This window comes from Brachycentrus maculatus, unplaced genomic scaffold (assembly GCF_059751285.1).
Source record: "Brachycentrus maculatus isolate JH-2025_06_01 unplaced genomic scaffold, ASM5975128v1 h1tg000081l, whole genome shotgun sequence".
NCBI lineage: Eukaryota > Metazoa > Arthropoda > Insecta > Trichoptera > Brachycentridae > Brachycentrus > Brachycentrus maculatus.
Window position 1 is genome coordinate 1,532,501 of NW_028280835.1, and position 22,073 is coordinate 1,554,573.

The 22,073-nt window shown below is 29.5% G+C and overlaps 2 protein-coding genes across 2 annotated transcripts in view; both read left to right on the plus strand.

Moving 5' to 3' along the window:
* The window catches only part of LOC148310966 (uncharacterized), a 201,748-nt gene that overhangs the window by 176,107 nt on the left and 3,568 nt on the right, over positions 1-22,073 (plus strand). Inside the window, exon 3 of the mRNA XM_088257389.1 lies at positions 14,557-14,904. Coding sequence (XP_088113515.1) covers positions 14,557-14,904 — 348 coding nt within the window. The remainder of the gene's footprint in view (positions 1-14,556; positions 14,905-22,073) is intronic.
* On the plus strand, positions 15,138-17,086 carry LOC148310968 (vesicle transport protein SFT2B-like). The gene is made up of 3 exons (XM_088257460.1): positions 15,138-15,430; positions 15,544-15,695; positions 16,619-17,086. The coding sequence occupies exons 1-3, from the start codon at positions 15,248-15,250 to the stop codon at positions 16,887-16,889; spliced, it is 606 nt and encodes a 201-aa protein (XP_088113586.1). The 5' UTR covers positions 15,138-15,247; the 3' UTR covers positions 16,890-17,086.

Sequence of the window (22,073 nt, forward strand, 5' to 3'; positions counted from 1 at the left end):
CCCAACTTCAATTAACTATCGGCTAAAACTATGTTATGGCCTTTTTTCATCCTACAAACTTACTGAGTGATGTGTTACATGTAGGCATAATATTTGAATAATGTTTCAGCAAAATCATGATGAAATCGTACTGTCGCGTTTGCTCCAGGGTGATTTACCGTAAGCGGGTTATATTTCCTGCAGTGCAATTTATGGCGAAACGTCACCGTTTACATGTTTTTGTTTGCCGTTTAATTTATACGCTGTAATTTATTATTTCCTGGTATCTCTTTGTTATTTCGACATTACTGAGTTCAAATAATTTTCAAGTAAAAAAACGTATAAAAGTATTCCGTCGCTGTTTTTCAAATTAAGGCTGTTACGTATAATTAATTGTATGAAGAAAGAATTACAGTTTCCCTCTTCAAAGTTCAGTTTTCCAACTGAAAACGTACTTATTTTCAATGGTATACATCCTTTAATAATTGGAATATGGTATAAGCTCTAACAAAACCGGTTTTATTTCACAATTGAAATTGTATTTGATGTTCCCAAATACAATATATGTATTCTTGAAAATTGAAAAATATTTTTAAAAATGGTTTCTAAATATCTATATTTTAAATACGTTTCAAAGGTTGCTCGATATGTGTATATAGCAATCCAAAAATTTCAAGAGATAATCAAACATTGCATAATAATTTCGACATTCTTGGTTATTGATATACTTACATTTTTTCGGAATTTCAATAATTGATATAAACATTATAAACTTCAATAAAAGACATACATATTATTCAAATTTAACATACGAACTAACCGTCACGTTACTTCACCACAGGGGTAGGCAGAGATAATAAAACGCCACACCACTCTGTGTATGCAAGCAATTAAGCAGCGACTCTTTCATTTGTTAGTGAGGTCCAAATTCTGGATTTTTTGTAACACGTGAGTTAAGTGATCGCTTGAACCAGCCTTTAGCAGTCGTAAGCCCTTAAAATGTCCAGACTTCAATATTCTTCTTTATCTATGTTCAGATGTCAAAAATAATGTTATTTGTTTATTTATTGAAAGGCCTTTAACATAATACATATACACAGTATCTAATATAAAAATGAGCACTAATGAATACACTAATAGAGAAACAAAAAGCCTTAAACATAAAATAATAATAAATAACAAATAGTAAGCACTGGTAAATACACGTCTCCTTCACACACTATCAGCGAGCAATGTAAAGAAATAAAAAAAATAGATGATATAAAAATCCTTAAGAAAAAAATTAAAGCTCTATACATTTAAATCTTTAAAAAAAATATATAAAAAAACTATTATATCTTTTATTAAATAACATTAAACCACGAGTGTAAGTCCCTTTCCAAGCACAAGAGCACAGACTCTTTTATGGAGAGGCACAGCGAATCGAAATATAAAAGTTCTCCATATGTATAAATGATTCAAATGTATTATGTTATAAATAAAAATGTAAATATATTAAATGAATAAAAAAAATAAAATAAAAAAATATACAATTTACAATTATTCTTCCCTTTACAGTAATACAGGATAACAACAAAAAATGTGTACAGACTAGGGTTAAGTTTCACTCGTAAGACGTTGTTCCTAATTGAGAAATAAATTTTCTGGAAAAAATGTTCAGCCTCTAAAGATGGATATAACTAGCGCCATTAAAAGCGCAATTAGGGGGAAGTCGTTATTACGGCATTACGTGTTAAAAACAGATCAAATTGGGCCGTTTCGGATAATTAACCGCATATTGCTTTTATTTAATCTGTATAAATTGTTGTTCCGATTATGTTTTCCTGGTAAAAGTTATTTTACCAAGACAATATAAACCGGTTTGATCATGTAAGAATTCAATTTTATTCTCAATATTATCAATAATTACAGCATTAACTTTGTGGTTAGTCATTTTTACATACACAACAAGGCAGGGGTTGAAAACCATGATTTTATCATTTATAATTTTTTCTGACAAAATATTTTTTTTTAAAGGAATAACCTTGTCTGTAGGTACGATAGTAAAGATAGGGAAATGTAATTGTGAAAAATACATCACAAACACCCAGACCAATTGAAATTAAATCTTTCTTGAATTTATTTTACACTTGGTGCCTGCTGCTGCCTTAACTTGATTGGTTTTCAAAAAATATGTGTAATAGTATTCCGTAATTAAAAATAAACATTTTTTTTGGTAAATAAAACGAATTTGTGTAAAAATAAATACACTGAAACTTTAGAGAGTTTGTTAGTAACCCTCCAAGGTAAGCTCTCCGTATGATAATAACAGTTTTAGAATCAAAAAGACAAAGATAAAACTCTCAACTTCAAAAGGTTTTTTCTGGGTGAGTTTAATAGCGAGCTTTTTCCCTAAAGGTTTCGGGGACAGTGTTTTTTGTACCTCTATACAAAGTGTATTAGTTGAAGTTTGTAGAACCTTTTGTAGAATCTACGTGATGAGAAGAAGTCACGCAAGCTACACCATCCCTGAAATATGTGAATTGAGTCAAATGATATAAAGACAGAGATTTGTGAGTTAACTGTTATTTTGTGACAAATTATGTGTAATCTTGGAATTCGTATGAAAATCTGAAAGATGATTATTTAAAAAAAAAAACAGTTTTATAATACCACTTAATGAGTTTTATTTAATTACACACGACTAGTTTCGAAAACTACACATGTTTTCTAACAAATCAAACTCATTAAGTGGTATTATACAAGTGTTTTTTTTTTAAATAATCAACATGTCATTCCACAAAGTTAATTCCGAATCAATAAGTAATAAAATCAACAAGGATTAGAAAAAAAATATAAAGATTAAATAAAAAAAATATTTTTTTTTGAATAATCCTACAAATATGAATAATGAAATGACTTGTCAAATATTAACGGCATTCAAAAATAACAAATAAAAATAATTCAAACCTTTATCCGCACCCCAATGGCGCATAGGGCACTGCATCATTTAAACGCAGTGTTGTCTTGATCGTTAACTCATGAAAGAAAGGTGATCTGCCTTCCGCTTCAGGTACCAGTCCAGGGTAAAATGGAATAAATATTAGAGTTTAAAAATCACTTATATTTATTTGACCCACCTGGGAATCGAACCCGGGACCTCCAGAACGGTAGCCGAGCGTGCTGACCATTACACTACGGAGGCGGACATAATAAGACACAATATCATATAATAAGTCACATTTTTATATTTTGATATTCAAGCAAAAAGTAGAATTGTTATTCTAATTTCACGACCTTAATAGGTTTTATAATTGTGTTTTACATACTTTTGCTCTCTAACTAGCTTTTAACTTGTAATTTTGACTTAAAATTGTCAAATTAATTTTAATTTTCCTCTCTCCGTATCTAAGGACTAATAAAACATCATTTAAAAAATACAAAGTATTTATTTTGCACTGTGCCATTTAGTTTTTTGACATTTCGGAGAAAAAAAATTACATGTTTATGAACTGCGAGAGTAATCTTCAATTCACTTTAATTTTTTCAGTACATTAAACAGCTTCTGATAAAGTGCTTTAGAAAAAAATAGTTCTTTTTCACCTACACAAAAGACATGAGTATAATGTACCTACATAGATATTATTAGCAAAAGATGATGACTATTTATGAAAGCTATTTATATAGTTATCGTTTGGGTGTGTGGGTGTTTGGGTGTATGTGGGTGAATGTGTTTGTTTGTGTGTGTGTGTGAGCGTGTGTGAGTGGGTGTGTGGGTGTGTATGTGTGTGTGTGTATGTTTCCAAGAATCTGACGGTCTGGACTGATTGATTACTTTGATTTGAATGATCAATTAACTATACCACGTCGATCTGATGCGGTACCCTATGCGCTGTCTGGTTGCAGATAGAGGACTCACAAGAAGAAATAATAACAATAAGTAGTTATAGTTCATTAAAGATTTATATTATAATACGATAACCAACGAAGGATAGTGTTTGAATATGATTATTACATAAGTTTCACAAATGAAGATTGTTATGTTTATCTTAATGGAAAGACTGAACACACTAGTAAAATCGTGGATAGCTTTAATTTTTTACGGAAAACCATTACTAAATAAATACTTCATCTTCGAACCCTTATCCTCACCCCAATGTTGCATAGGGAATTGCATCGTATAAACGCAGTGTTATCTTGATCGCTATTACATGAAGGAAAGGTGATCAGCCCTTCGCTTCAGGTACCAGTGCTGGGTGATATTGAAGAATATTAGAACATTTTGAGTGTGTCCAAATAGTTGTTCACAAAATCTGGATTATCTCCAATTACAGGAGTTATTTTCATATTATTTTTGACATCTCATCAAAGATGAAGAAGAATATGGAAGTCTGGGCATTTACGGGGCTGACAAACGTCATAGGCTGGTTAATATAAGAGTTTCTGCTTAATAAAAAGCTCTTTACATCTCACCAATAGATGTCTCTAGTGAAGTTCTATTGATTCAAGAACAAGGTTTCTAAATTGGTTCATATATACAGAACTTCCAAGAATTTGAGTAGTGTGGTTGTCAATAATGGGTAGAATTGGTTAATGTTACACGTGTGTAAAGTGATCACTGAAACCAGCCTATGACGGTCGTCAGCCCCGTAAATGCCCAGACTTCCATTTTCTTCTTCATCTTTGATGAGATGTCAAAAATAATATGAAGAATATTAGATTGAAAAAATAACTTATATATGTATTTGACACCCCCCCTCGGAATCGAATCCGAGACCTCCAGAATGGTAGCCGAGCGCGCACCATTACAGTATGGAGGTAGAAATAAATATATAAATACATTTCCTTTATTATTGAATTCAGTCAGTTTCATAGAGTACAGATTAAATGACGTTAATTTCATTTAACATTTTCAAAGTTAAATTATGTATTTGTAACTTTGTACATTAATGAAGAAGTATTGTTAAAACAAAGTTATTTAATAATACAAGACTAATTCTTTACTATTTGGGAGTGATTCAGAAAATCCTTTAAATAGCATATTGTTGTAGAATTAGACGAATTTCGAGAGCTTTTATCTTCGCAAAGGACAAGAGAAAATTTGAAGCGAACTTTTCCATAGAAAAATTATTTGTACGTTGTTAAACATAAAAGAATAAGTAAATTAATTAAATTTAATCAACTCGCGATTCTTTGTGTTGTGTTCTATGCTACTATACTAAACTTGTTAACAAAAACTATATATCAAATGTCAGTTGGTTTACAAAATTATAATAATTATTATTTCAAAACAAGAAAGTTTTCAAAGTTTCATTTAGTACACCAGAGAAATATGTTTTTTGAGGTAGAATATTTCGGAAATAATTTGATTTAATTCTCCATAAAAAAAGAATAACAGTTACAGTAAAATTAAATAAATTAACAAGTATATTTGAGTTTTGAAAATATATTTCTTTTGCTTAACAAAAATGTGACGCGTTAATTAATGTTTTAAGAAAAATACTTAATTAATTATGTCATGTGATATGTATACTGTTTAACCAGTTAATACTTGTATTTACAATTTTAATTAAATTTACAATCATAATTTTGGTTAAATGCTAACTTTATTAAATAAAACACTTGTTTTTTTTACCACATGAGTTTATTTATGACTACTAGTTTCATTTACTCATTCCACTCTCATAAACTTAAATTATTACACCTTGTACCACACAAAGGCCTAATTTCGAACTATATAGAAAATTTAGAAATCCAAAAAAATCTTAATTCTAATAATAATTTAATTAATAATACATTGTTTCAAAATTATTCACATTTGCTTTCCATTTTTACTTCATTTTTAAACTCTGCCCCCTTGGCTAACCCCCCTCCCCTTAACTCACCCCTCTCCCTATTTATAGTTTTTTTTTACTAATTGCGTTTTAGTTATTATTTAGACCTGAAGATGGAAGCTTAGCTTCGGAAACTAGAAGTCATAAATAAACTCGAGTGGTAAAAAAAGTAAATTATTTAATAATTTTAACATGTCTTACCACAAAGTAAATGCCGAAATAATAAATAAAATCAATTTTTATAGTTTTTTTAAGGAATTTACTCAATATTTGTCCGCCTCCGTAGTGTAATAGTCAGCACGCTCAGCTACCGTTCTGGAGGTCCCGGGTTCGATTCCCAAGGGGGGTAAAATAAATATGAGTGATTTTCACTGTAATATTTATTGAATATTACCCTGGACTGGTACCTGAATCGGAGGGCTGATCACTTTTCCTTCATGTGTAAACGATCAAGATAACACTGCGTTTATATGACGCAGTGCCCTAAGCACCATTGGGGTGCGGGTAAGGTTTTTATTATATTATTAACAAATATAAATTTACCGGTAATATAGCACACAACTTTAGATATATTTTTCGTCCGTGATAATACCTTTATGCTTATAAACAATAACGATCATTGTCGTTAGCTACTAAAAAAAGGAGATGAAATTACAATATAGAATAAACATCAGTTTTCCATTAATGATTATAGTGGGGAGGTCGTTGATAGTCTAAATTTCCTTGAGTCAAAATATTCCGGAGTCGCATTGTCGATAAGTATTTGTAGAAAATTATGGATACCGAAAAAGACTTATTTGTTTTTTCAAGTATAAGAGTGAATTTAATCTTAAAAAAAGATGCATTAGACCACTTTTTCATTTATTCATGAATACATATACACGACAAGTTTCGAGAACTACAGATGTTTTCATCAATATATGAAAATAAAAACTTATATTTTCACTTGTACATGAGAATATTGTAATTCTTGGAATTAGTCGTGTTTACATGAATAAACTCAAAAAGTGGGCTTTATTTTTGTTTTAAGTGTTTTGTTTTTAAATTTAAATCATCGTATTATTCTACAAGATTAATGGCAAATAAATAAATAAAATAAAATAATCTAATTAATATCTATACCTATACTGTTCATGAATCTAGCCTAGGAACTTTCATTCCTTTGTACCTATTTATCCGCCTAATAATGCGATAAGCTAATTTGAAGTTTCACAACCGTTTTTAATTTCCGAAAGCAATGTACGTCCATAAAATGTAATAAATTAAAGTGCTCGTATAAAACTGCGTCGGAAAAGGTAATTTACGTGGTGGCGTTTACAGCTTTCACATTTATTATTTATGTGCGGTATGATAATTTAACAAGGTGCTCAATACGATATCACGAGTAGCTTAAACTTTGAAGATTATCACCGAGTTTTGGGACCATTTCGAGAAAGTTTTTGAATTATTACTAATCATATTTTCAGGAAAAGTCATAATAAAGATTTTTTTAAAGATTTTACATATATATACATATATATATATATATATATATATATATATATATATATATATATATATATATATATATATATATATATATATATATATATATATATATATATATATATATATATATATATATATATATATATATAAATAAATATATATTTATATATATATATATATATATATATATATATATATATATATATATATATATATATATATATATACATATATATATATATATATATATATATATATATATATATATATATATATATATATATATATATATATATATATGTATATATATATATATATATATTTATATATATATTTATATATATATATATATATATATATATATATATATATATATATATATATATTTATATATATATATATATATATTTATATATATATATATATATATATATATATATATATATATATATATATATATATATATATATATATATATATATATATATATATATATATATATATATATTTATATATATATATATATATATATATATATATATATATATATATATATATATATATATATATATATATATATATATATATATATATATATATATATTTATATATATATATATATATATATATATATATATTTATATATCGTAGTCATACAGGAGAAAGTGACCAACTGCAGTTTTTACAAAAACGTGATTATTAACTATTTGACATCTTACTAGCTTAATACTGCCCTGAAAAAAATCCCAGAGCGATTTTTATCTTGGAAGTGTAATATTTTGACTTGTTAAAAATGACTAACTGCATTGATGTTCATTTTCTTTACAAGCAAAAGTGACCAAGTGACACTTGGACATTATTGCCTGTTGTAACAATTTTCAACGCCATGAAGTTATTTAAAGTTCTGTATGAAACATTTGACATTTAAATGTTTCTAGAGAAACAAAGTGACTAAATTCAAAGTCAAATGGCCAGTAGAGGTAAATTATTGATGTAAATATGCAAAAATCAAGAAAGAGTGATCCATATAATGTACATGAATTAAGATTTGACGATATGTTAGATCTCAAATCTTCTTCTAACCATTATCCGCAACTAATGGTGCATAGGGCACTGCATCGTATTGATGCAGTGTTATCTTGATCGTTACTTACATGAAGGCAGGATGATCACTCCTGCGCTTCAGGGACCAGTCCAGGGTAATATGAAATAAATATTATAGTGTAAAATCACTAATATTTATTTTCAACCCCCCCTGGGAATCGAATCCGGGCTGGAGGACAGTGCACCAGAACCAAACTTAGATTCTGAATCTGAGTCAGAATAATACTTCTTTACTTTGTGTATATTCATTAAAAAAAAATTGTTATTTAAAAAATATATGTTATCTTACCAGCTAGTTTATTTTCCAAAAAAAGTTTCTTTCTTAATTTAAATTAATAAAATAAAATGCTTTGAATTAAACTTGTGTATCTGTAACTAACGTTTCCGTTCTCATTCTAAGAATCAAAAGTGACTATCTGCATTTTTTCCTAAATTTTTGCCAGGAAAAAGATACCTACTGCTTTAAGTAATTTTAAAAACTTTAGGATGTAAATTTTCAAAAATATTTTTTACTCATTTCAATATTGGTAAACATCTCTTTTCACACAAAAATAATCACAATCGTGAATACATTATTTCTTTGTTTTTAATTGATAACAAAAGTGTAAAAACGTTTAAATGGCCCTCCTGAACATTTTACGTTTTGTCAGTTGGTCACTTTCTCCTGTACGACTACGATATATTTATCTATATATATATATATATATATATATATATATATATATATATATATATATATATATATATATATATATATATATATATATATATATATACATATATATACATATATATATATATAACATTTATATACATATGTATCTATATATATATATATAAATATATATATATATATATATATATATATATATATATATATATATATATATATATATATATATATATATATATATATATATATGTATATATATATATATATATGTATATATATATATATATATATGCGAAATCTTCATTTAAAATTTTATATTTTTTTGCAAAGTGAAAAAGATGATATTGGTCAAGCGGCATACACATTTGTGCCCGTTATTTCAGTGTATATATTTTAATTAAATGACGAAACTTACCTTTTTTCTAAAAAAAAATATTTAAAAATTTAATAACTGTGAAATCCCAATTTTACGCACACATACACAAACTAAAAGAATTTAAAATAATCCAATATCACTACAGTCATAATAAATCTATTTTATGTCGAAATCGCCAAATTGCGAATATGCCAAATTCAAATAAAAGCAAAAGTAATCAAACCCTTGTTGGTTTGTATTCAAGTACAGAATTAGTATTTTATATTTCATTTTTTTTATAAATATGACATTTTTTCACTTTCATTTTATTTTATATCTTTGATCTTCCTTAATTATCCCCCCATGTTTTTTAACGAACGATTATCTATTCATAAAGTAAGTTATTTTTTGCAGAAAACAAGGTCAGCCAGACCTTTTGTTTTTAAAAGCAGGAATAAAAATAGTTTGACCTTTAAAAATAACCCCTAACTTAACGGATTTAAGGATCATTTCGTTCTAGGAAAAAATACATTGAATAATATCATCTGTATACATAAAAATGTAAATGTTCTTTTGTTTCAATATCTCACATAGCTTTTTACTTATTATTTTAAATTTCAAGTAATTTATTTTAATAACTTACTTTTTCAATAGTGAAAATGGCTAAAATTATAGAATGGCAGTGCCTTCTGTTGGATATAACAGTAACACACGTAACACTAAATATTGCTCATGTCGGATGGCGTTCTTCTTAATAGCTGCTGTCACTTTTTCAATGTTTTCAATTGCGTTGTGTTTCATAGATTTTTTAAAAATATTTTTATCGCTTGATAAGCACTGGGAGAAATTAAACATATCGGAAATGTGTGGTATTTTTCATTAATTAGATAGGGTCACAGCGGCGCGTGGCTGAGTAAAGCTAATTAGTAATATAAATGGAAGTCGAATAAATCCCTACCGGCACTACTGGTATCATTTTATTTCAATTCATTTATATTTGTCCCAAATTTATTTACATATTTATGGTTTAACCCTAGATAACTAAACATTCGTCCACGCGACGACGCCCTTCTTCGAAAAAGTCAAGTGCGCTTACTTCCCTGCACCCCGCAGGCGCCAGGCTTTGTTTACGGAATAGTGATTTATTGTTAAATTTCTCTTACATTCATTCCTAATAAACCAAACTTAAGTGTCATGTAACCAGTTACTTTTTTTAATAAATACTTTTGATAATTTTCACGTATTTAATTGCGTAGTCCGCCTGACGAATGTTTAGTTACTATGTATCTACAAATGTAGTTTAGTTATCTGGGTAAAATTTAGAATGACACATTTATAATAAACTTAATAATTATTTTTATTTTTGCTTCAATTCGGTTAGTTAAATAATTTTAAAGTAATGCTTTATAAAATGTACTTAGCTGTATATAAAGTACATAAATTTAGCCTCCTCTAGGGTTGCCGCGAATAAACCACGTTTATTAAAACAACTTCAAACTTTTTCGTGTTATTTTACAAAAATAATCTCAATGCTGTGTCGTTTTTTAGACCTTAAATTCCCTTGTTTGCAAATATTTAAAAAAACTTATTTTTAAATTTGAACTTAGCATATTCAACGAAACGATGGTAGGGGTTGAAATTATCAACGCTTCTTACCCAGGATAGTTAGTACTGTAATATGTAATTGCGCGTATCATCATACTAATGTCCTTTTCAGACATAAAATTTAAACATCAACAATTAATAGTCACGAAACATCTGCTATCTTATTTTCATGAAAGGTTTCTGAATACGGATACATTTTCAGCAGTTTTTCAGTTTGTGTATGTCGAGCTTTATTAAACCAATAGCGGCGGCTATTCGTTTTTATTAACTTAAAACAGAAATAATTATAAAACCCTAAATTTCAGCGAATTCACCCACATTTTTTGACTTGAATTTTCACAATTTCAGAATGAAATACATAGTTGTGATATCATACTCCCCTTGTATATTGTTATCCATCGTAAAATAAAACAGTAACAAAATATCTTATCACGTAAAATTCATCATATAAAAGCATTTGCCAGGATTTTTTTAAATATACCTACAAATGTTTTATATATAAATAATATTGATCGCCCTAATGTGTTTTCCTTATGATTTATTCATTCCCAGTAAAGGTATTCTATAAATATTTTATTAACAACTAAAATCGATATACCTACCAATCTGTATAACCACCAACAAAGTTGTTAAATAAATAAGTACAACGTACACGAGAGTGTCATGGTTTTCTTCTAATACATACGTAACATAACTATTGTAAACTATTATTATACGGCTTACTCTCAAATATGTAAATATAAGTATAAACTTAATAACATACTATAGGGTGAACCATCATTAAATGCACAATAAAAAAATAGCGCTATGTTCGTATTTCGTGACATTTTCAGTTATGGATCTAACCAAAAAACTAGACACTGAATAAATGAATTTGAGTCTTGAAGGGTGAAAAGACATAAAAGCCATAAAAAAGAAGAGGAAGAAGAACAGTTATGAGGCGAGGGACGTTAAAACAAAATAATAAAATAATATACAATAAAATTGAAGTTATAGTCGATTGTATACATTTATATCAATATATTTTTATTCCAATGTATCAACAATGCACAAGTAATGATCGTCGAAGATCATTTCATGTTTAATGAATTTTAATCAAATACATCAAATCTGTCTGACGTGGCCACCATGTTGCTAAGTTACGTATTTCATATTTTTTAGGAACATTAATACTACGATGAGATCCCTAAACATTTCCCTTGTAAGGATCCCTCCGACAGGACAGGGGATACATCATACCTGAGTTTTCCTTTGATGGTAATATTATCATAGAAACCTAAATCATACGTGTATATATACTCGCCTTACACGATGTTTTCTTTTCATTTTTAAGGGTGAGATCGTTCATTTTATATGCAAAATTAAATACAGATCTCCCAAATAATAAAATCGTTCATATTAATGTACTCGTAACATTTAAAAAGAGTGAGTGCTCTTTTTAACAGTTTAGTAACATTGTTGGCGGGGAATTTTTTCATCAACTCGTATACCAATCACAAGTAACCGCAAACCCAATTCCGATCTGTACAATGTTTTTTGGCGTCTCGCGCTCTACCAATAGTTAGCAAATAGGACGCTTATATGCGTCTCCCGCTCTCTTCCAATAATACTGTTTTTTACACACGTAAAAGACGCTTTTACGCGTTTCCCCTCAAACAATGTTTTAAAAATCTTTCAGGTACAAAAATTCGACCTAAATCAGTATCCTAAGATATCTTCAAAATTTAGCATATCCAGATATGCACAGAGAAGTTCTAAGAAGAGTCACCATGTCAATCAACGTATTCATGAATTAAGATCATATAAATGATATTTATAGCTATCATATTATCATGATTTATGATACGATTAGGAGTAGTAAACTGTTAAAGAGCCCAAATGTTATATTATATACATATATAAAAAGTGTTACACCCGAAAACTTTTCAGATTTAGCGAACAGAAGGAAAACGGATACTGGAAACTGTAGACGAATCAATCATCACATAAATGAAAATATAGTGTACTAATATTAGATAATGGAAATGTAAAGAAAAGTCCATCAGACTATAAACAGTTTGTGTAACTTAAGCTGTTTACTTTAAAGTATAGTTATTAGTTAGTTAGTAACTTATTATTTTTATAAATTTCGTTTAACGTACTTAACAAAACGGGATGCGTTTATATATTTTTTTAGCGTGTGGGGTACAGAGTGAGTATAATTATCTACAAAAATAATGATTTTTTTATTGGATGAGGATAGGATCCAAGAGTAAGGATCGGTCTAATACTTTGTTAAATTTTAACAATGGGGATAATTCCATTTTATGCTTATCGTATCACAAAATCCTACAGTAGGTACATATAGATTTAGCATAATGTTTCTATCGTGTCAGGGAGAATCTTATTACAATATGTAGATAGGTAGGTACCTATTTAATTAATTCGCACAAAGCGGGGTTGAAAGGAATAGTTCCATAAGGTAGCGTTGTCCCTAGCTGACATTATAATGACGGCATTTAGGGTCGCCATTCCACCACAATGTGGCCACATTTACATATTTCTGACGACCCTCATAAACTTCCTCCTCACATAAATTTCTAGACAAAGTCACACACGTCAGATATAAAGTGCGCAATATGTATTACCTACCTAAACTTACCCGAACTAAACATACTGGTACGAGAAATAACATAAATGTAAAGATCCATGTAATGTAGGGTGTAACCAAAACTTGAAACAGACCGAAGCAAACCGAAATGCTGCTCCGGTTCGTGAGATTCTTACAAAATGTAGTTCTGGTTCGTTAAATTGTGCAAATATTGCTTCAGAATAAGAACCGGAGTTCCATAATGTAGTGTTGGTGCGTTTGGCTACCGTGCTCGAGTTTCTGGGTTTGATTCTCAGAATGTTAAAATAAATATAAGTAATAATATTTATGTAATATCACCCGAGACATATTATTTTTTCCTTAATAAACGATTAAGATCATTTCGCATCGATTCATAGGATAAAGGATTAGAAAAGAAGTAAAGGAAATAAAAGTATGTAGGTAAATAATTCGTTAATTTCACCAATATGTCAGTGTTACAAAAAAAAAATATTCGACGTGTTTGATAATTGGGAATTCATAGCATAAGAAAGAGACCACCATGAAATGTAAATGTTTTTTGTAAAATTACAATTGTTTATGTTATTTTATCACTCTCTTGTATCATATGCTGTGTAACTTAAGTTAAAAAATAAACTTTTAAAAGCTTTGAAGGCGTTAATAGATAAATAAATGGCTAAAGCAAGCTCTACGCAACGGCAAGTTGTTTGGTACAGCGCGCAAATGTTAGTGCGCGAATGGTGTGCGTGAGTAAATAACGGGTTTTACACTATTTATGTCATTTTGGCCATATGTTTAATATCATAACATGATATAAAAATTCCACTATTATCATACTAACCAAAGACAGTTATTAAAATACTTTGTTCACTTTTACGTTTATCAAGTATTTAAAGTTGTTTTCATATTAAATTTATATTAAAAATATGTTTTGTTTATTTTTTAACAGAACCCCGACCACCAAGAAAAGAATACAACCAACTGTCGTCAAAGGGCGGGATGGATTCCAACACCACTTACATCGCTAGAGAGAGCAGAACGTTTCTCGATGTAAACAACGGAAATGGATCGTGCTCCGAATCGGATGCCAACTGCACTGATATTGAAGACTCCAATGATGAAATAGACGACAGCAACAATCGGCGTAACAATTGGAAGAAGAACGTACAACGAAACTCTAGTGAAAATGAATCTGGTCTTCTGGAGAGTTCCCAGTCCAACCCCGCGACCAAATCTCCAGGCAGCCCTCGCAGATCCAATACTCAGCATGACATTTTCAGTGATGATTCTGACTGTGGTAAGTAAACTACAAACAAACATATTACGTATCCATTTTTTTTATTTCGTGAAATAAATAAAACTTTTACAAAAATAAGGTTAGTCTTCCATTAATTCCGCGATAAAAATACATATCTACATTTTATATAACTCAACAAAATGTGTAGGTATGTGTGCGCGCGCGTCGCTTTATAAATAGGTACCTCTCTTTTTCTCCAATACAACACTATGGAAATTGTCTATGCTACACTTTCTCTAGTTTCTATGGAAAAGCTGTCATTTCCTTTCGTTGCTCAGCGGTGGTCGAGTTTTTGTTTATTTTTTTCATTTTGCGAATTGAAATATTCCGTGTCTTACTCAGAATGGCCACTTTAAAATCAGATTTAGACGAGTATTTACTTCAAAATGACAATTCGAGGCGTGGTTTTAAGATTTCCCTCCCATCAATATCGAAACCGAAATGGTTTACAAAAAGTGAAGATGAATCACCCTCGAGTACTAATACATGGTTTTCTGAAACTCAAGAGAAGTGGTGCCCCAGTTTGGTAAGTGTTATCATATATTGCACAAATTATCTGTTAATTGGACCTTGATTTATTTGTATACAATAATCAGTTACGATTTTCTCATAAAATAACATTTTACTTTAAAATTTCAGAGCCGTACACAAAGACTTATTGGATTTGCCACATGTATGATGCTGGGACTCTTATGTTTTATCTTATCCACTCTCTATATCCCTGTTTTGATTTTAAAGGCAAGGAAATTCGCATTACTGTATACTCTAGGAAGTTGCTTCTTTATATCCAGGTAAATATTGCACACTAATAAGAGGTACTGTAATATAAACGATATAAATATGATTTTAAAATTCAGGTTATTCATAAAGAAATATTTTTAAAATGGAATAATATTTTTCAACATTTCTATAAATATCAATGCACTTTTGCATAGTCAAATGTAATTTGTCTTGTGTAAGTAAGTTAAAAATAACCATTGCCTGAGATGTATCCGAACTTTCAATAGCTGATTTAAGTGATCACTGTAAGACTTCATTATTCTGCCCATGATCGAGCAATCATATTACTTTTATTTTCAATGTTTTAATGTATATTCAGCGTATTACACGCATGCAAATTTGACTCTGTTGAAATTCTTATGAAAATGAAACCATTATTCGTGTATGTTAGATTCTTTCCAAATTATTTACTTCAATTATGTATTAAAAAGCTTGAAAATATATTAACATTTCTAAATTTTTTCTCTGACCAATTTTTTATTATTAATTTCTTGCCGATCCCCAGACTTCCCTATTCTTCTTCTTTGTATAGGCTTTGTGGCCTGTTTTTAAGAGGGATTAGCCTCCTGCGATGTCGGTTCCCAGCTGTCAATCCATCTTTTTGGTGGTCTACCCAGGAGTCATTTACTTTGAGGTTGGATATGCAGTGCAATGTAGGGGAGTCTGGATGGTTCCATTCACCTCACATGGACAAACCATTGTCTTCTTTGATGCCTTCCCCACCTAACGACATCCTGGTGTTCCTTATTCTATCTCGTAGACTCGGCAGATATGCTCCTTAGAGTCTTCATTTCTGACACTTTTAGCGCGTTTTTCTTTATATAAAAAAACTTAATGTCTATTGAGATTCTTATAATCTTGATAATAATCCCTTGTGAGTTGAATCATGTAAATATTTTAGAATTTTGTTAGGATAAATGTATTTTTTTTTTAGTTTCTCCTTCTTGTATGGCCCGTGGAATCACATAAAACAGATGTTTTCTAAGGAAAGGATTCTCACTACAATAGTGTACGGAGGAGCTCTAGTAGGAACCTTGTACTGTGCCCTGCACTTGCAAAGCACTATACTTACCATAGTGTTTGCCGTCCTCCAGATATTTGCATTGGTCTGGATAACTATGGGTTCGGTACCGGGCGGGTCCGCCGGAATGAGATTCTTTGGTAGTATGTTCAAGTCTTCAGTGTCTAACACATTACCGATTTGATGCAGGTTAAGTTACTCTTATGTTTTGTACTTTGTAACCCTTTGATTAAGTGCTAAAATGTTATTATTTTTAAGGTTATTAAAATAATGTACATACTTATAATAAGGAGTTTATTATTGCGAAGGTTTCTTGGAAAGTATCAGTTATCCTTATTATATGTTATAATCACGTTTTTGTCATTAGCAAATGAAATAAAATTTCAAGGATATACAATATGATAGTTCTGAGCAGGGCTTTTTTTCCATGTAAAGCGGTGGAACTGCGTTCCGGTACATTTTTTCACGGATTTTTAAAAAAATTTTAGAATCAATTACACAAAACAATGTTTGTGCTTAAATAATAACAATCTGTAATTATTTAAGCACAAACATTCAAGAATAATTCACCAAAATGATACAAATATGGTATTGTAATGAATATTTAAATATATTTTTCTTAGTAAAAAGCTTGACATGAAGTGAGTTCCGGGAATTTTTTTATTTAAAAAAAAAGCCCTGGTTCTAAGTTAATGGACGAAACAAAGTTAGTTTATATTTGAAAGCAATCAACTATTTTTAAAATTAAAAATTTATAGTTTTTTATTGATTCCACAGTTATGAGATCTGTATATTTAAGATAAAAGGGCGAGATTTGACTATTCGGTTATTGTATTTTTGATTGACCTCAAAAACCAAAAATACGGTGACATTGTAAAGATAATGTGTGGACACACAATTCAAGTACCTTCCTACAGTGGAGGACAGGGGGCTTGGAAAATAATGCCCATTTTTCATTAATTATTAAAATAAAATAAATAACTGCCTTATGTAAATTCACAAACTCATTTATGTATATCTTAATATAAAACACAAAATGTTTATTATTAAAATCCTATTAGCTTTTTTAAATGTAAATAATGCTTTTTGACTTACTATTTCTGCAAAAGACACTTAAAGAAATATGATTATCTTTATTGCACATTTCATTTTGATTATTATATTGCTTGTAGAATTTGTTCGTAAGCTCCTCGACACTTATATTTATTTATATTATTTTATATAATTTATTACTACAAATAAATCTCTCCTCAAAAGCTGTCAGTTCATGTTCTAATCTCACTGAAAAAATATACTGAGTGAAGAAATTATGTGTTCTCGGTTATATTAAAATAAAATTAATGATGCCGAAAGAAAAATGTTTGTAATGATTGTTGTTTTTTATTTAAACAAAAGAAAAAACATCGTGTGGACTCACCTTATAAAGTGCTCACCTATGTCGTTTTATAAAAAAAATATGTACATACAGTCCCATCACTTGTTTTAATTATTTAATTAAATGTTTATAGCTCTTACCTGATTTAAATAACTCATAGTATGAAAATAATGTAATTATTTATAACAATTTATGTCTAAAAAATAATATTTTGGAAAAAAAACTTGTACTCGTATGTGTCTCAAAATCCGCTTAATTGACATCTGTATAATTAATTTTTTATAGTCTCTGCAAGATGAATGATTGGTTCAAATTATTATAGCTGCCATACACGGGCAAATGCGTTTACAAATTCATATGGCTAGTCATCCAGATTATTAATCTGGTGCCTATCTTTGTCAGTACATTAAAATAAAGTTTTTTTGTCAGCATTTACAGCGTAACATCACCATCCCCTTGGTGATAAAAATAAAAACTTCCTTAACTTGAAGTTTTTATTGAAAATAGGACTTTACTGCTACTAGAAGTCATAGATAAACCAAATGATCTGCCATTCATTTATGTATCTGCTTCTCTGTCCGTCTATGGTTTAACATATTTCTAAACAATCCTGGCTGACTTATCCATGGGCTTGATAAAATTACAATGAATTGTGAAAACCGGGATATACTTTGACCTATATCGCTCACTCCTTTCAAGAACGTCATAAATCAAAAAACTTGATTTTTCAGGAGAACGTTATTAAAGTTTAAAAATATAACACAATGTATTAAAAATAAATATCAAGCCACTTATTGACCTTTTTACTGTGCAACACATCTTTTTAGGTAAAACCTGAAGGTTTTTTCTCCATTTGAAAAATATTTAATATACCGTAAAGTGGGTATACTTTGCACCATGGGTGATACTTTGCACCACCTTCTGTAAAGAAATTGTAGAGCTGGTCATCTCTGATACATGTCATTTTTCATTCTACTTTCTATTGTTTCTGATAGATGGCACTTCAATCTACTTTTTAGTTTACAGAAGTAACAGTCGGTCGCTATTGCTTCAATGCGTTTTTCCTGTCCGAACGTAAAGAAAGTTTTCTGTCTGAAAATTGTGTCCGAAAAAATCCAGTGGAATCAGTATACTGAAACTAGTTACAACAAGTGAGTGGTCTCTAAATCGTAGGTAGGTAGGCCCTGCTTTTCTCAAATGCTGTATTTTTTAGTTACGTTGTCAAGTTTATGTAAAAATAATATTTTTTTAAGAACTGACTTGTATTGACCACATTTGGGGTAACATTGCACCAAGTGCAAAATATCCACAAAAGGCCATAGTTAATTAATTTGATGAAAAGTCTTAAAACGGCTAATACAACTTGACATGTTTGCTTAACATCTATAGGTTTTGTGTACTTACTTAATTCCTGATGGTATATTTTTTTCAAAAATGTCAAGAACACACAAACAGCGGCCTTATGCCAGACGATACTGCGATTTTACACCGAAAAGAGTGGAGCAGTGTTTGGAGGCCATTCGAAATGGTACAATCAGTCAATGAAAGGCTGAAGAAATTTTCAAAATCCCCAGAAGGACGATTAACTATAAACTCAAAGGTCAGCACACAAAACCTGTGGGAAAACCTCCGATATGTGACAAGGGCGAAGAGCAATCCTTCGTAAACTGCATAGTAGACATGAGTGAGTACGGTTTCCCAGTGAGTGTTTTTAACATTCGCTACATTCTAATAGCCTATTTGGATAGATTTGGCAGAAGAGTACGAATATTAAAGAACAACGTACCAGGCTCTGAATGGATAAGATCATTTTTGCAAAGACATAAAACCTTGACTGTTGCTAAAACTAGTCAGTTGCTTAATCGGTTGCCATTAAAAGCGTATGACGATGACGTGCGCCAGAGTTTTCAACAGTTTTTGGAAGAAAACAGATTCAACCCAAAGAATTCAGTCTTAAAACGCAGGAAAACGATACCGATAGAACCAGGTAAGAGCATTGCTCAAGATCCGAATGTCGAAATGAACGTTGACGAGACACAAATGCTACCTGAACCAACTACATCAATGATCCCACCTTCCGCATCGAAACTTCCAGCATATCTAGCATTAACTGATTATAGTTCACACGGAAGCTTTGAGGAAGAGGGAGAAGAACAAAAACGATGACTGAAACCAGTTATCGTATTTGTTCTTCCATTTCATTAGGACCAGTAAAAAAGAAGGTGGGAGAATATGTCGTATTTCATTATGAAGGAGAAAATTTTCCGGGACATATTTTGGAAATAAAGAAAGACAGAGCTGTTAAATCCATGCAGGAGAGTCTCAAATCGTGGAAGTGGCCGATGAAGGATGACTTTCTTCAATATTCTTGGAAGGATGTAGTGGGTTCCATAAAAGAACCGAAAATGCAATCCAAAAGAGGTTTCTTTACCGTCCCGGAACTTGACCATATTTAGACCTAATTTAATTTTAATTCCTATTACCTATGTAGTACGATATGTTTTAATATCCACCTTTTATTTTATATAATTTTAAACCTTCAGTATTGAAAAAAAATAACATTTTTGTTAGATTTTTCAATATTTAAAAAAAAAAAATTCTATCAAGTGTCTTATTTTTCCATAATTATACAATATTATAATCTGCATTTAGTGAACTGTGAGCCAAAACCCTTCATAAGGTGCAACAAAACTTGTAGGATAGCCTTTACTTAGCATTAATTTGGATTCTAGTACGAAAAGTGTAGAGAAAATATCATGGTGCAAAGTTGTACTTTACCCCGGGATACTTTGCACCAAAATATAAATGTAAAAAAAAAATACAGGCAAAATAGATAAAAATTTAAAAACGTATTAGACATGTTACAGGTATATGTGTTATTACATTGCAATAGTTGAAACCTCAGAAAAAGTAAAAAACCTGATCTGAATAGACAATTTTTTAAAAAAATGCAGTATTTTGGTGCAATGTAGACCCACTTTACGGTATTTAAAAAAATAACTAAACAATACATTTTCTTCAAAATGCTAACACAATGTTTTTGCCCTGTAGCGGGTAAATATTAAGTTAAAAATATGACTCTTTTGCTGGGATATAGTACATTTTCTGGGCATTCTGGAAACATGCACAACTGAAAATTGTAAATTTTTGATTTATGACGTTCTTGAAAGGAGTGAGCGATATGTGATTAATTCGAATTTATAACTACTTATTGAATATTGAGAATTATTATTTTTTATTATAAGAAATCCTATCGCCAAAAAATACAAAGAAAATAATATAAAATAATGTTAAACCGCTTACACTATTTTCTATGTTTTGTAGTTACGAAATTGTGTGAAAAATTCATCATTAATATGTTAAGAAAATAATGTATTTCAAAAAGTAAGATGTATTGAATTTCAGATATTGAAAGTTTTTTTTATACTCATCAATTATATTATTCAATCCATACAGAATTATATTTATAACTTTATTATATTGTACATATCTATATTTTCTGATGATAACATCATTCCTTTCTTGCCAGTGTATAAATTGTTATTTTAATTATATGGAATTCAGTAACAGTGAAAATTTCATGTACATATATTATAATGTGAACAATGTGAAAAATGAATGTAAATCCTCAATTGAATGTTTATAATGAAATATTATTTATAATATATTTTGATGATATTTTTGTAATACAATGACAACATGACAATTACGCCTCTTTTTTATCAAGACCTATCATATTACTTTTCAACATTGTATGGTCCAATCAAACCTTATTTTTACATTGAATTTTTTATTTTGTTTGCAATTTGTTCCTAACATTTTAATGAACTTTTTAATGTTTGAATTCATACACTTGTGTCATGTTAAATAAACATGTACATAGTTCTAAATACATCAAGTCCGTAAATAATATTGCTTGTAATTTTTGAAAATAAGTTTATGCCAATTTCAATTGCTAGTTAGGTATGTATTAAAATGTAAGCTTTTAAATAT

Coding starts and splice junctions, on each gene's coding strand:
- LOC148310968 (XM_088257460.1), top strand. CDS start 15,248: ATGGCCACTTTAAAATCAGATTTAGACGAGTATTTACTTCAAAATGAC. Junction 15,431..15,543: donor AGAAGTGGTGCCCCAGTTTG/GTAAGTGTTATC, acceptor TTAAAATTTCAG/AGCCGTACACAAAGACTTAT. Junction 15,696..16,618: donor AGTTGCTTCTTTATATCCAG/GTAAATATTGCA, acceptor TTTTTTTTTTAG/TTTCTCCTTCTTGTATGGCC.